This window comes from Synchiropus splendidus, chromosome 17 (assembly GCF_027744825.2).
Source record: "Synchiropus splendidus isolate RoL2022-P1 chromosome 17, RoL_Sspl_1.0, whole genome shotgun sequence".
Classification (NCBI taxonomy): domain Eukaryota; kingdom Metazoa; phylum Chordata; class Actinopteri; order Syngnathiformes; family Callionymidae; genus Synchiropus; species Synchiropus splendidus.
In genome coordinates this window covers 6456463-6470879 of record NC_071350.1, presented here as the reverse complement: position 1 = coordinate 6470879, position 14417 = coordinate 6456463, and the positions used below count along the sequence as shown (strand labels likewise).

At 42.5% G+C, this 14417-nt stretch overlaps 1 protein-coding gene across 1 annotated transcript in view; it reads left to right on the top strand.

Annotated features, from left to right (window-relative positions):
* The first annotated feature begins 1674 nt into the window (after positions 1-1674).
* Positions 1675-14417, top strand: part of LOC128748763 (junctional adhesion molecule 3B-like) — a 33581-nt gene continuing 20838 nt past the window's right edge. The window contains exon 1 of the mRNA XM_053847737.1: positions 1675-1833. Coding sequence (XP_053703712.1) covers positions 1785-1833 — 49 coding nt within the window. The 5' untranslated portion in view covers positions 1675-1784. The remainder of the gene's footprint in view (positions 1834-14417) is intronic.

Sequence of the window (14417 nt, the reverse complement as noted above, 5' to 3'; positions counted from 1 at the left end):
TCCCAGCACTCCATTCGGCCCAACTCTTCGTATTTTTCTGCCTCGGCACTGCAGCGCAGAAGCGTTCAGTTTAGCTGTTCTGTTCTGGGTTCTATGTCCAGTTCTTTGGGTCTATGCATGACCTCTAACTGGTAGGGGACTGACCCTTCAGGTGCAGAGGCGATGCCTCAAAGGGCTAAACACAAGCTTGTGCGGGCATTGGCTCGCTGCATCAAACATACATCCAACTTTCAGAAGACCAGGAGGCTAACTGTCCGTTATGGGGTCAAAAGTGCAGGTTCTGGTGTGTCTTCCCAATATTTTGCTCACTGGATTTGTAGTGTTATTTGCATATCGGTGTCGATGGGCTGAGGGCACACTCGACCGTAAGCACTGCGTCGCTGTCTCACGTACTGTTTGGATAGAGTGACAAGCAATGCCTCGTCTGCTGCAGAGTGAGATCAGGTGGGATGGGTTTCCTCTTGGTAACGGAGCACAGTTTCTGTGTCCAGGTGAGTCATCCCTGAGACCAAAGATGAGGTAATAAATTGGTGAAGTCCGCTAGAGGGCAAAGAATGTACAGAATAGAAATTAAGAAGTTACCTGGATGTAACGCCGGTTATATGAGTCCTCTAACCGTGGGTCCAACTGGTTCTCCTCTCTGTTGCTGCATTTCGCTGTAGTGGAGGTTTTAGGGGAGTAACCCCTCCCCCAGATGAGTGGAATAAACCATCAGTAAAGTCTGTTAGAGACCTTCGCACATTCTCGTAGAACTAGGGCTACTATATTTCTTTGCTGTTCACTGGGTCACCAGGTCCAGTTGGACCTCCTATGTGACTGTTGTGGAATTTCCTGACTACAATAAAGATCTTGGAGAGAGAATTGTCTGATGAATATTTATTGAAGAATCTTTGCAAAGAGAGAGAGAACACAAGCTCACAGTATGAAGTTGAAACTCTCACGGAGGAATTCTCAGTGAGCATACACTTTAATACTCTTTACACTTTAATCACTGGACAGGAGGGGCACGCAGTAACACTGAAGATAACAAGCAACAATGTCTGAGCAGCATGACTTGAGCAGGTGTGAGACGCTCAGTCTGCACTCTGAGTTCTGACAACAAGGAGGAATGGTACAAGCAAAGACAGTGAGACAGCCTTCACCAGTAACTTTCCATTAGTCTGAACAATAACAATAATTCTCCATCACATGACCCTATGAGAGTCTTTCTATTAATCTAGATCACAGTTGGAATGTTATCTTCTCACACATTGAATCATTAAGAATACATAAAAAGTGACTTATCGCGAGGATACATTTTTTAAAAAGAAATATAATTGTTTGACTTGTTAAGTAGTATTTGAATGACTTTGGGCTGCAAGAAAACCAGACATGAACTAAAGTCCAGATAAATTTCCCACTACTGAGTCCTGGAGATGAGTAAAGCATCATACATTTGAGTTTTCTAAACTAAGCCTAAATTGTTTTGTAGGAGTTGGAGCTCTGCTCTGTCGTCACAGCTGATGAGAGGGTCGGCGCAGACCTCTCTCTTATCTGAACTCCAGTACACGGACACAGTAGTAAACGCTTCCCACATTGTGGCGACTATAAATTCTTGTGAGTGATGCTTTCGGTCACCATGGATACCCCACAGAGCGGTCTCCCCGCCCCTATCCCCCCGCCCCCCCACACCCTCTCTCTCTCCCTCTCTCTCCCCCCTCTGTCTCTCTCCATCCTCTCCAAATCTCTTTAGGCTACTTTGCGCATGTTCGGACAGTCACACTCAACATTGCTTCGACTCCAAGATGGCGAGAGCACGTCTGGCTTGTCTCTTGACTCTTCTCTCAACTCACTGTAAGTACACTAAACAACCAAACACGTCGATATTTATTCACTTTCTCAAACCGAGTCGCCGTGGAATCACACGGCTGTGCTCGGCTAGTCCGTGGGAAGTGACTCTACCTTGCCGCAACTCACCTCGAACTCCAGCGAAGCTCGTGTTATTAGTGAAGCGAATAAATATATGCTCTGTTTTCCAGCTTGTTTGAATCTGTATTCGCCATTTTGGTCAAACTTCCGGCGCAGCGGCTGCTGTTTGATCGCGCCGTGCTTTGATTTAAGCCGCTATTGTGTGTGACAAACTGAGTTCACTTCGAACGTCAGTCTAAATGTCGCTAAGTTCGTTAGGCTGTGCTCGTTTTAAATGCATGGCGGTGTTGTGTGTACACGCTTATAGGAAAAGTTTCCCAAGTTGAGCTGGCGACTTTATTATTGTTGTATTTTCCACAGCAAAGGTGCGACGTGGTTTCGATTGTACCACAGTCAGACTAGTGTCGTTGTTGAGGTTAGCGATGCGATGTAACGGTTTTGCCTCCGCGCCGGAGTAAAGCAGCCTGAGCGGCCGCGGGAGGAGCCACGGCAGCGGGCGACCTCCCCCTTCTCTCCCCGCTGATGGTGCCTTTCAAACGGCACCGCTGTCCCGCTGCTAGACGCAAACACAGCAGTCGGAAAATCAATTCGTTACTGCTCCCCCTGTTCTAATCCTCCCCGCGACGGCATTTTATCAGCCTGACTTGGGACAAGACGGACACACACCTGTTAGAGCCCAGGCGTTTAATTTACATATTCATCCGCCAGAGCCCCCGGCAGCTTTGTGCCTCCGCGTTTGACAATGACAACAGTTTGTGCGAAAAGAATAGTGCGCATGAATCATGATAACCCGTGTGAGGTGGGCACTTGTTGCTGTCTGGGACTGGTCAAAACATAGTACTGATTTCTGGTTTGTCAAGACAATGCAGTCAAAATAGTCAGTGTGTTGGAATAACGTGTTCATTTTTGATAGTCACTGACGTTTTAACCTGAGTTTAAAATTCAAATTTGAACTTTTCTTGGGTTGAATTTGTTGTTTGTGTGTCAGGTACATCTTTAATCTGTCATCTTTGTACTTTAATGTCTTTCATGTCTTTACTGTTGCTGTTGTTGGATCGCCTCATTGTGGATCTAATAAAGGTCGTCTAATCTAAGAAAATCTATGGTTGTCCACACTGGGGCAAAAAACTCCCTGTATTCTCGGGTCTCTCTCCGTGGACGTATATTAAGATCCCTGTGATCTGCTGAGGAATTTGTTTGAAAAAAACATGTTGTTTGTGTGACACTTTGGCTTGACAATTTACAGCAGTGTGATTAAAAAAAAAAGTTACATGGCGGCAGGTTGGCTGAAACTGAGACTTAACCTTATATACGTATAGGCAGTACTGAACTTGATGATAGTGTCGTTTTTTGTTGTTGCTGCTGCACAGTGCAACAGATCCATTTCGTCTTTATATATGAAGTGATCATCCAGTGATGAATTGAAGAACATGACATCATACATCCAGCATTAACAGATTGTGCATCTGGTGCTGGTCAAAGAAAGACACTGTAGGGATTATCACCTTGCTGCAGTGAAACGTCATCATCAGATTTGTTCTTTGTGAATATGTTTGAAAATATTTTTGAATTGTTTCATTGACATGTTGATTTTGGGGACATTTTAGAAAGTCGTCATTAAAAAGTATAAGTAGAAATATTTCATGTTTATTGGAATGTCACGTTTGAAGGATGGCGATTACTAAAAGATGGTGACGTTTGCAACAAAACATATTAAAGCAGAACAACATGCCTTCCCTCTTGTTGTTCAGGTCAGAGTGTTATTTTAGTTTCTCTGTTATGCGTCAGAGCTCTTTTCAATTCATGAGATTCTCAGGGTGATCATCATCGTTATCCACTTGCAACCCCCGTGCAATTCCATGTGGAGGCTATACTCAGCACGGCCGAGCATAGCTTCAAATATCAGCCCAGTCATCTGTCAGTGCAGGAGGCCGCTCGGACCTTTGTTGCTTCAAGTGAACAAGTCTAAGAGCAGTGAGCTACACAATGTCTGTTAGCAGAGCTCAGAGCCATATTCCAGTGGTGGTTTCGCCGATTCCATTTCATTGAAGTGTTTCAAAGAATGTGGCACATACTGTACTGCAAGAGAGGACATCTGCCAGGGCGGCCTGCCAGGAGCAGAGCCAAGATATGTGTGTCTGGAAGATGCTCCAAGTGGATTACTCTGGAGCAAATAAAACTTTGAGATCACTGCTACGACTCTTAAAGGAAACACCTGTGTCAGACTGCTTTCTTCAAACGGGGAATAATAGCTACTTGAGGGACTCAAGACAGAAGAATTTTTTTTTCTGGTCATACTAGACTATATCAATATATTTGGCAATTGTTCAGCCACAGTGGAAATCTTCTCTAAAATCCTCAGATACATTTTTATTTATTCAGGAAGTTAGAAATGGAAAGTGATGGATTATTTAAAATTATATCTCAGACATGTAAGATTAGGCAAGAAATTCTCCTGCTGGTCTTGCCGGTGAGAAACTTCATCCTAGAGGCATTAGCGGAGATTTAAGCAAGGATGTGTGCTATAGAAATATGAATCCTACTCATAATGATACCACTGACTAAATTATTCGGTGGAAGACCATTGACATTTATTTGTCATTAATTTTAATGTGAAAAAATCACGACACATTTGTAACAATTCTATTTATGAAGGGCATGTAAAGTCCTTTTCTATCCCCCGTACTTGCCAAGCTTCACTTAAAAGCAAGATAAAGGATTGTTCTTCTGTATATTTCAACCGACAAGTTGGACTGCACCAATCGGACTCCTACTTTTGGTAGCCAAGTTTAGAGCAACCTTGAGCGAGCCTTTAGTTTCATGACCTTACAGTGACAGTGTGCTGTAAAAAAAAAAAAATCAACCAAAAAAAGGTTTTGTTGAACTGCAGCGTCCTAGGTAAGGAATTGTTATCATCAATATACATAAAAAAAACATACATGAAGCCTACAGCATCTTAAACATTTATGACTGCTTAATTTAAGTGGATCTGTCTTAAATTAGTCCTCCTGGAATTCATGTGTACCCTTTAAAATAACTGACCACTCTGAGGTGATCATGTATAACGCATGCTGAAATATGTAAATTGATTACTAAGCCTGAACAGTTGACATTTTTTTCCTCTCTTTGCTGTCAGCTTTATCTATTCCAGGCTTTTCTCTTTATCTGAATGGATGCTATCATCGAGATAGCGGGCCACTAGCCTGTTGTTTTGACTGATAAGTCATTGCATCACTCACAGAGCTTTGAACATCCACCAATGCAAATATTACTGGGGCTTTCACTGGATGCGCTTCAAATATTTGCCCGCATTGGGGCCAAATGTTGGCATTGTTTGGCATGCAAGGCATAGCTCTTTTGGCGTGGCAGGAGTCAGTGTGCCCCAAGATAACTGCTGATAGTGCCTCCCTTAGGAGGTGCTTGTTGTCAGATGTTTCCCGACCCTCCCAAAGCTTGTGAGCAAATGTTTGGAGCACTCTGAATGACATCTACGGCCCTGTGGGCAAGGCACATACTCACTGACATTTTACTGCAGAGACAGTAAATGGCAGAGACAGACAAACAAAGTCTCTTGATGCTTCTGTGACAAGTCAGAAGTTATTCTCTTCCAAAATCTCTGAGTAAAAGGTGAATAAGCGCTTGACTTGTTTTTTCCTTCCCACTGCAATAATATTGCGATTTCTTGTGGCTGTCTCAGGAAGTTGTTCGCATATTTTAATGAACCCACGCCATTATTTGACAGTGGAGGTGTAGTCATGTGAGTTTTTGTGCAGTCCCTCCTCCAGATGAAAGTGGCACATGGCTGCTCTGTGGAATGACCCCAAACAGCTGAGCAGGAGTGGGTGGAGGTGTTTTCAAGCAGGCGTAACCAGAAATATCTACGCTGTCCCTCCCAAACCTGAGTGTGCGTATTTGGCAATTGCAGCATTCCAAATAGGAAACACATGGACACACAACTTCCCTGCGCTCGGACCAACAATCACAACCACCTGTTTATGTAAGAGATAAAAAAAACAGCCCCGTCGGTGAGCAAGCTGTGGTCAGCAAAGGAAGGTGGAGTCATGTGTTTGCAGATGAAGGCATCCAGAATTCAAACTGGGTGTGACCATCTCCTGAGACTGAAATCCATTTTAACTCAACACAGGATTCAGCATTCCTCATCATATTTTTACTTGCTGTTAGTAACAGCAGATACTGAGGTTGAAAGGCAAGTCGCATTCCCGAAATGACACAGACATGTGCTGCTTCAAATGTCAATAAGATGAGCATGCAAAAGAGCCTACGCTCATAAACTACAATAATCCTCATGGCTGAACCAACTAACAGGCTCTGTCAGACTTTCATCAATGGCCTTATCTAACATTGGATCAAGGAGGCGTGGCAGTCTCTAAGAAATTTGTATCTCTTGACTGTTTTTCCTTGATGTGGTTGTCACGTTTTGAAAGGCCATAAGACAAACTAGCTGCAGAAGTCTATGCAAAGATATTTTTAAATGAAAACTATGACACCGAGGTTATCAGCGCACTTAGCACTAGCATTAAAGTCGACTTTATAAGGTCTAAGAATATTCTGCTTATTTCAATGTGACTCAATTCTGGACACTCCCTTCGCAAGCTTGGAGGATGAATTAATGTTGCTGCATTGATTTATAGATTTTAAAAAATGGCTTTGTCCAAAATAACGCCTTGATGTCTTGCAACTTCAATCAACTTCAATGATATCACTTGTTTACTCTTGGGCTGCAACAGCTATTTGAAGAAATGGAATTTGAATTTTTCCATGGTCAAAATGTTGGTGTTCAGGCTGGTTAAAATTAGGCCAAACGTTTAAATGTATTTCCACTTTTGATGTATTGAACTCTTACCGTGGAACCAGGAGGTTTTTTTTTCTTTTTTCGTCAGACAGTTGTGGTGCAATTTTGAGATTAAGAGTGGATATGTTACACTGAATAGCTATGTAATTAGGGTAATGAGTGCTTCCCTTTCTGAGTTTAAAAATGCGTAATTGTTTGTTATGGCCATTATTCTTCCGTGTTTAGGCCTGAAGATCAACAGGCTAATCTCTGATCTCATCATTTCCTGTTTGATGGTCTCTTATCAGTGCCCACATGGTTAGCAGTGGGTGGGAAGCACTGTGGCTCCTCAGTACGGACAGAAAACATCAATAGGTCAGAGGCGACCGCCATCGATCAAACACTGGGATGCCGTCAGCGCTGTGAAAATAATTAGGGGTTTCAATAATGACATGACTTCAGCAATGAACTACACACGACAGAGCCGCTGTCGCCGCGGAAGCGTGAAGGCTCCAGGCTGAGCTCCGTCCGAGATTCATAACCAGATAATCGCGCTGGATTCATCTTTGTTTACCAGGCTGTAACAAAAGGGCAATTAAAGTCTAAAAATAGCCATAAGGCAGCGTCATCTCAGAACCTCAGGTGTTTGATTGTGGTTCTGCCGTCTTGCTGTGAAGGATGTGTCCACTGATGGAAGGCTAGCGTATGATGGCCCGCTAAATATTGATGGTGTTTTCATGTTACTGTCCCGTAGCAAGACTTGGAACTCTTAAAACACAGCCAACATCTGGCAGCATCTGTTATTTTTGTGCTGAGCACATTTGCAAACACCATTGTTGTATCTCCCCTGCCGAGGGAACACAAGTTTAATGAGAAAAATCTACTAACTATTTCATGTTTACTGCCAGGTTTGCTTGCTTATTGGCATTCCTGATATTTGAATGCACACATGGCAGCAAAATTAAACAACATTTTAAATAGTTGTTCAGTTTTGAACTGAAAGATCTCTGGGCCTAATCCAGTTGGTCAAACAATGTTAGCATGTTTTTCCTTGTGTCCTATGTGTCATCTTTTCACATATTTTTTGCAATATTTTTACAAGCTAAACAGAATTTAGGATTTGTCTTGCACAGCAGTGTTGTGTATATTGTGTTTTGGCTGGAATTTGCAGTTGAATTTTGCGTGAGTCAGTTGTGACTGATGTCAGACATCCTTTTGAATGACAGCGTGGCCTAGAAATGATACATGAGGATGCATCAGCGAGGCAGACAGGAACCTCCATGTTCTCATCTTAAAAATGAATTGAGTCGGACAATAATTTATGACATGCCGGCACAAGTTGCATTTTCACAAGTGACCTCCAAATTAAATCTCCTGGCTGTTTTATTGTCATAATGTGTAGTGGAATAAGACATGGGTTCGTCTCTTTTATTATTTAGATGGTTAAAATGTCATTGTTCAAGCTCCTCAGGCATTTTAGGAGCATGGACGCATCTGTTTTCATGCTGCGTTATGACCCACCAATCTCTGTAAATTTGGAGACAGGCAATCGCAGTGAGTGACTCAGGCTGTCCACACTTGGCAGGTTTGTCTGGTGGAGTTTGAGTTCGGGCATGACACACAAATCTTGGTTCACATCCAATTCACTTACAGTATTAGTGATGATTAACTGGTTTGTGTTGCTCTTTGAGGTTGTCGTAGCAGTGATCTTGTTAAACCTCTTGTTAGTACTAATCACTTATCAACCTCTCTGTGACCGTAAAATAAGCCCTAACTAGCAGTGTTGCAGTTATTCTCAAATGATTTCTGTACTGAAATATTCAAACAGTTGAAGTTATTAGAGGTGTGTGTCAACAGTCCTTGGCCTCTATTTTCCATTTGATCTCAGATTTGAGCTATAGTATGTAAATTGTTATGTGTGAAATGCATCTTTATTTACGACCTGGGGTTGGTCGGCTTAACATTTGTCAAGTGGAAGCAATAGCGTAGCTTAATGAAATGGGGTTGCCTGAGAAGACTTGCACCACGAGAGGCTCAGCGGGGGTTCTTGTGACTGTAACTGAATCCAATACCGTATGCGTGGGAACAATTTTTGTGTCGCGTAACACTATATAGAGCTAAAGTTGAACTGATAACACCGGACCAAGATTGTTTGCTGTCAGTTAAGACTGTTGACACCTGTCGTGCAAACAAAAGTCTTGTGTAGATGTCAAAAATGCCACATCACTGGTGAGTCATCACTTTACTGTGGTGGAACACTGGTGACTTAGGTGTTAGAGTGTAGCCCAGAAAGACAGGTGGCAGTCATAATACGACAGTATCGTGAGAAAGGACTTGCGTATATCAACAGTACTAAAAAAGTCTGTGGATGTTGACCGCTTATAGGCTCCCATTTAAGGTCAAGTAGTGGAAGGTTCTTGAGAAAAGAGGTGATCAGGAGGCTTCACAGAAGAGAGCACAATTTAATCTAAAACCTTGATTAAAGTGCTGTCTGAAGGAGCTGGAATAAATACTTCAAGGAGGGTGAATGGTTAATATCGAGGGACGTTAATGGAGATCCCTGATTCTGTCAGAAAAGATCACAGATACACTGATGCTTTTCAGTCGTCCTGGAGAGTCAGTGCAGTGGGAGCTGTTCATGCCTGCTGCCACATATGTGTGTGTCTGTGTATGTGTGTGTGTGAGAGAGAGAGAGAGAGAGAGAATACTTTGGATAAGTGAGTGCCTCAGATATTTGTCAGGATGCCAGGCATAGGTGGCGAGTTTGGCTGCCCGCTGTCTGAGCTCCAATGTGGGGAAACAGGGGGGGTGGGCTGCTTGGTTTCTGTGTCATACAACGCAACACAGTTAAAGGAAAGAGCAGAAAGTGATTTGGGTGGATTTCACCGTGACTCAGTGGTGTGTCAAGCATTTGTCATCATTAAAACTGGTCACTGGCTCAGACCGCGGCCTCCTCTCATTCATTTTAGACTGTATTTGGAATGTATTCAAGGGGGAAAACATCCTGTCCACATGATGACCATGACCAGTTTTCCTTGGAACCCTTATAAAGATGAGTCATTTTTCTTATAAAGCCCAAAGGAACACATTAAATTAAACGTTTTATCATACTTTGAGACATTTTGATCGTCATTTGTAAACCAAAGACAGATTTTTTCCCCCCTCCAAACTCATATAAATATATTTGTATTAGCAATCCAAATAATAATCCAAATTTGCTGTTTGATATGTCTGAAACTGCCAATCTACGAGGCGTGGTCCAAAACCTTGAGTGTGCTGTATCACCCTGGGGTTTGAATAAACAGCAACCGGGGGGATATGGTGAATACTCCTCACCTCATTAGTAAGAAGGTATTTCTTAAATTGCATCCCAGCAAAATGATAATTGTCTTAATTATCTACTCCAAACATTAGACCTCGTGTCCTGGGGAGCTCAGTATCTCTCCAAATGACCTTCTTATCTAGTCAGTCATTTCCTATCACTCTTCTTGTACTCCATGGACCTAAAGATAGTTTCAAAACTTTCCGGCTCAGAGATAATGGTGCTATTGGTGGCACACTAATCCCAAAAATATCATTCAAAAAAGTAGGAAAATAGGAAGCTGGTTATATGTCTGTGCTTAAGGGAGAAAAGAATTGAAAGCCAGTGATCTTGTTGCCCAATGATGTGACTTTTGATCTGTTAATCGAAACTCAACCAAAACTAATGATGTCTTCAGGTTACTCCTCTTAAACTGCACCGTCATGTGAAGCAAACAAATCTAATTCAGAACACTCTAAAATATTCAGTATACAAAACCCACCAAATTATTTATCAAGAAAATAAAGAAGAAATACAAGATCTAAAAGTCACTCCTTCAGCAGGGGTTACATTTAACTAAATGTTAGGAGTAATACATCAGAGAGACAACCTCATATTGTGGAGATGTTGCCCCCCCTCTTTATAGACCAAACTAGCACAATGTTCTTTTGCTATCATTATCTGTCCTCCATATTTTTAGAGGCGATATGCGTTCAGTATGGATGAGTGTCAACAAAAGAACTCAGTTCAGTTGGTGTTTGTTGTATGAGTCGCCTACTTAGCAACCGCCCCCTCCGCGACACTTCCCTTCCCCTCGCCAGCAATCATTCATGCGGATCTAAGCAAGTGTACAGTTCTATCTTGTATCATCAACGCTCAGGATCATCCATGTTTCACATCTGTGGGCGGCTTCCTTTGGGGCAATTGTGAGCATGGCAGTGTTCAGAGAGAAGCTCAGCTCTGCAGATGGGTGGGTGATGTGTTGTGATGTGCTGGTATCCAAGCTGAAGATCCAACTCAGATGCTAATGGAACAGTTTTTGTTATTTTAAGCAGAGGTGAACGATCCAGGCGCACGTCCAATCACTGGAGCTTATCTGGGTTTGGCCCAAAAGAGGGAAATGAGTCCTGTCTGGATACCCTTTCTAGAGGCAAGACTTCAGTCACTAATTGATGTCACATTCGACTCAGGGAAAGACAAATATTTCATGACAGATAAAAATAAATAAATGTATTAAAATCCATATTATTGATCTGCCTGTCTAGTATAGGCCTCAATCAAAATGCTGACTTGAAGTGTCCCAACGACAGCTTCTCTTGTTTATACTAGCTGAGTCAAGCCTGTAGCTTGTGTGCAGTAGTTGTGTCTGTGTGTTCAGGTGTTGTGGCGAACTGCGACTGTTGTTATCTGTTTGACCTTACAATAGTGTCAAGCTGCAGATTAAAAGCTTGTTCAGCATAGGACTATTGCAACCAGAATCAAGAAAAGAGGAAGGTCTGATGTGAAAAGGACAAAATGTTGATGTTAATAATGTACTGTAGGAATTAGGAAAATATATAGGTGAAAGGTCACTGGTTGATCGGCCATGGCTTATTTGTTGTTGTCTGGTCATGTTCCCTTGTTACACTAATCCATGGCCACCAGGCTGAGCTCTATTAGGATTCTCTGCTACACAACTAGGACTCAGTCGAACAGTTAAACACAAAAACAATTCAATGATGATTTGATTGTATCACTTGTACAAGTCAAATAGTTGGACATCATCTTTATGGTACTTTAATAAAACAAGTACCTGGAATTATGACATCATAAGTGGTCAAGCAGCAAACCCTGTTGTTTTGTCATAAAGGTAGAGTTTTCTCTCAAAATATATACCAGCGGATCCATGCATACCACGCACACGGTCGCACCACGTTTATGTTTGACGTAAGCAATGACAACAGGTGACTGAGGCTGCCAGCTGTCTTCTGTTCTCACCATGAAAGCACTTTAGAACTTGGCCATTGTTTCCCGAGGCCATCGCTGTAACTGACCAAGACACCTGTACTTCCTGTCGGTGAAGGTGGCATCGTTTACAGTGTAGATGGGAAACAGAGCGGGTGTTGTGAGATGGTCGATTGACTGTCTGCTGCCTCCGGCTGCTATTTCCCACGGAAGCCCATCAAGGATTCCTCTCAAAGCAGGTGATAGAAGTGTGTGTTTGAGGGAGGGGGTCAGCAGTAGGAGCCTCAGATGTCTCCGTCCCCAGCTGTTGTTGAACTAACATTCCCTCTCCCACAACCGGTCTGCGCAAACTATTTGAGTCTGAAGAATGTCTTTAAGCACATTTGTTTTTTAAGAGGGCAAGTTTGATTCGAAATTCTGGTTTGGCAATTGCTACTTCTTACTGTTGATAGATGACTGCCTCTTTAATCCAGCAATAATCTGTTTCTTATGAGTCGTGGAGTTACTTGTGATATTAGAAATTGTTTCATGTGATGGTTATTTTCTGCTCCTCCAGTACTTGGAAGCCACTTTCTCAGGGACTGGCCTTCCAGTTCCAAGAAGGAAAAAAAAAACCCTTTTCAATTTTCCACGGATTTGTATTTTAATTGTGAATCATCAATGTGGTTGTCACAGTTCAAGTATTGCCACATTAATGGTACATTTAAAATGGTCAGTGTGGTGTAAATTATCCGCTTACCTCAAAGGATCGGTCTCAAAGCTGTTTTTCAAATTTACATTTATGGGTGTGCCATTACACAGAGTACCGACTTCCGAGCCCTGAAGGAGACTGGGCCCAGTCCACACAAACAAGAGAAAGTGTTTGATTCATGAGAATGATCCCTTCTGTTCTCACTTTCTCTGTCAAAAGCACGCAGTTCTCAATGCGGGGGCAAGAAGTGACCCCCGGTGACCCGAACCAAGGCTCGGGCTGTCATTGCTTACTTCACCTGTGGCCAGTCAATCCCACGCAGCCGCACACTTCTCTCGACCTCGCATTCTGCACTCCTCCGTCTGTACTCACATTAGTGCTTACTACACAACAATGGGGTAGTCACAATTGCTACCCACGCGTTGTACAATTTATGGTCTGGTAGCTGTTGTTCAGGACGGGCCTCATCAATAAGACACTGTTCTTTTCTTTTCAAATTCAGATGAATAACTTCCTTCTTATGCTAGGTTGGCGTAAAACATTGTCATTTGTTGTCACCCACAAGGTTTTAATCATACAAAGTCAGTTTAAAATAAAAATAAAGAAATGCATTTTTTTTAACTGATAACTGTTCGGGGATAATCTAATATATCTATCTACTTATGGTCTCATCACTAGTGTGAAATGAGATATGTGAACTAGCACTGTGTACTAGGGATTTTCATTCATCCATCCAGCCATGTTTGAGTCAGCTGCTCAGTAGATTACCTGGCAGACTGGAGGCACTCAGCTCACACAGTACTTAATTTTTTGGCCGTATCGTTGTATCATGTATGTGTGCAACTCCAATGGTGAACCTAAATGCACGTTGGCACTCCACTGTACTTCCGTTCTCACCGGGATTTTCTCCACATAAGTCGGCGGTGGTTTATACAAGGGGCATTTTGAGGGCTACATTTTTCTAATCTTTGTTGTAGCGTTACAGTAAAGCCAAAAGTTATGTTTCATTTTGTGATGGGCTGTGATAAATGAAGATACCTAGTGACTGATGTGTGATGGAGGTTCATGTAAAACATTGTAGTCCATATGCCAGAGACAAATGACGTTTGTGGCATTGTAATGGTATAGCTACAAATGTAAAGGTTACATTAGCGTAGCTGTTATGGCAAGTCACAGTTGAAACAGCAGATGCTCTAAATGCAAATGCTGCTTCTATTGTGAAGTGACATTTTATTGGGAAGAAAGAGACAGGCAGGGCAATGACATCACTGTTTTTAAAAAGTTGACTATCAGCTGTACATGTTAATATTTATTTATTTATTTAGTCTAGGACTCGGATACAGTGAGAGATATTACTGGATCGCTGAGGACGAAAGGCCTACCCAACACAGAACTTGCAGACAGGGCCTCAAGTCCTCGATGCGCCATCTTCTGGGTTTTACTGTCTGTAAACTCTTCTTCTGGTGCCACAAGCATACCAAGTACTATTCCAGACGAAAGACATCTGTATTGCATTTTGTGTGTTTTGAACAGAGCCATCCTTTCTGTGCGTGCATACACTTTCTATGGCGACAGCAATAGCGTGCATCATCCGAATTTTGCATATTTATATGCCCTCCGGTTACATCCTTCTTTAACCTGCGTGGACACAACCAGATGTGTGTGCCAACGGTTCCTGTCTGCACAGGAGACAGCTGCAAGTTTACTGTGGCGGACAGACGGGAAAGATAAGGAGACCTTTGTTTAACTGTTATGATAGAACAAGAATAGATTACTCAAGT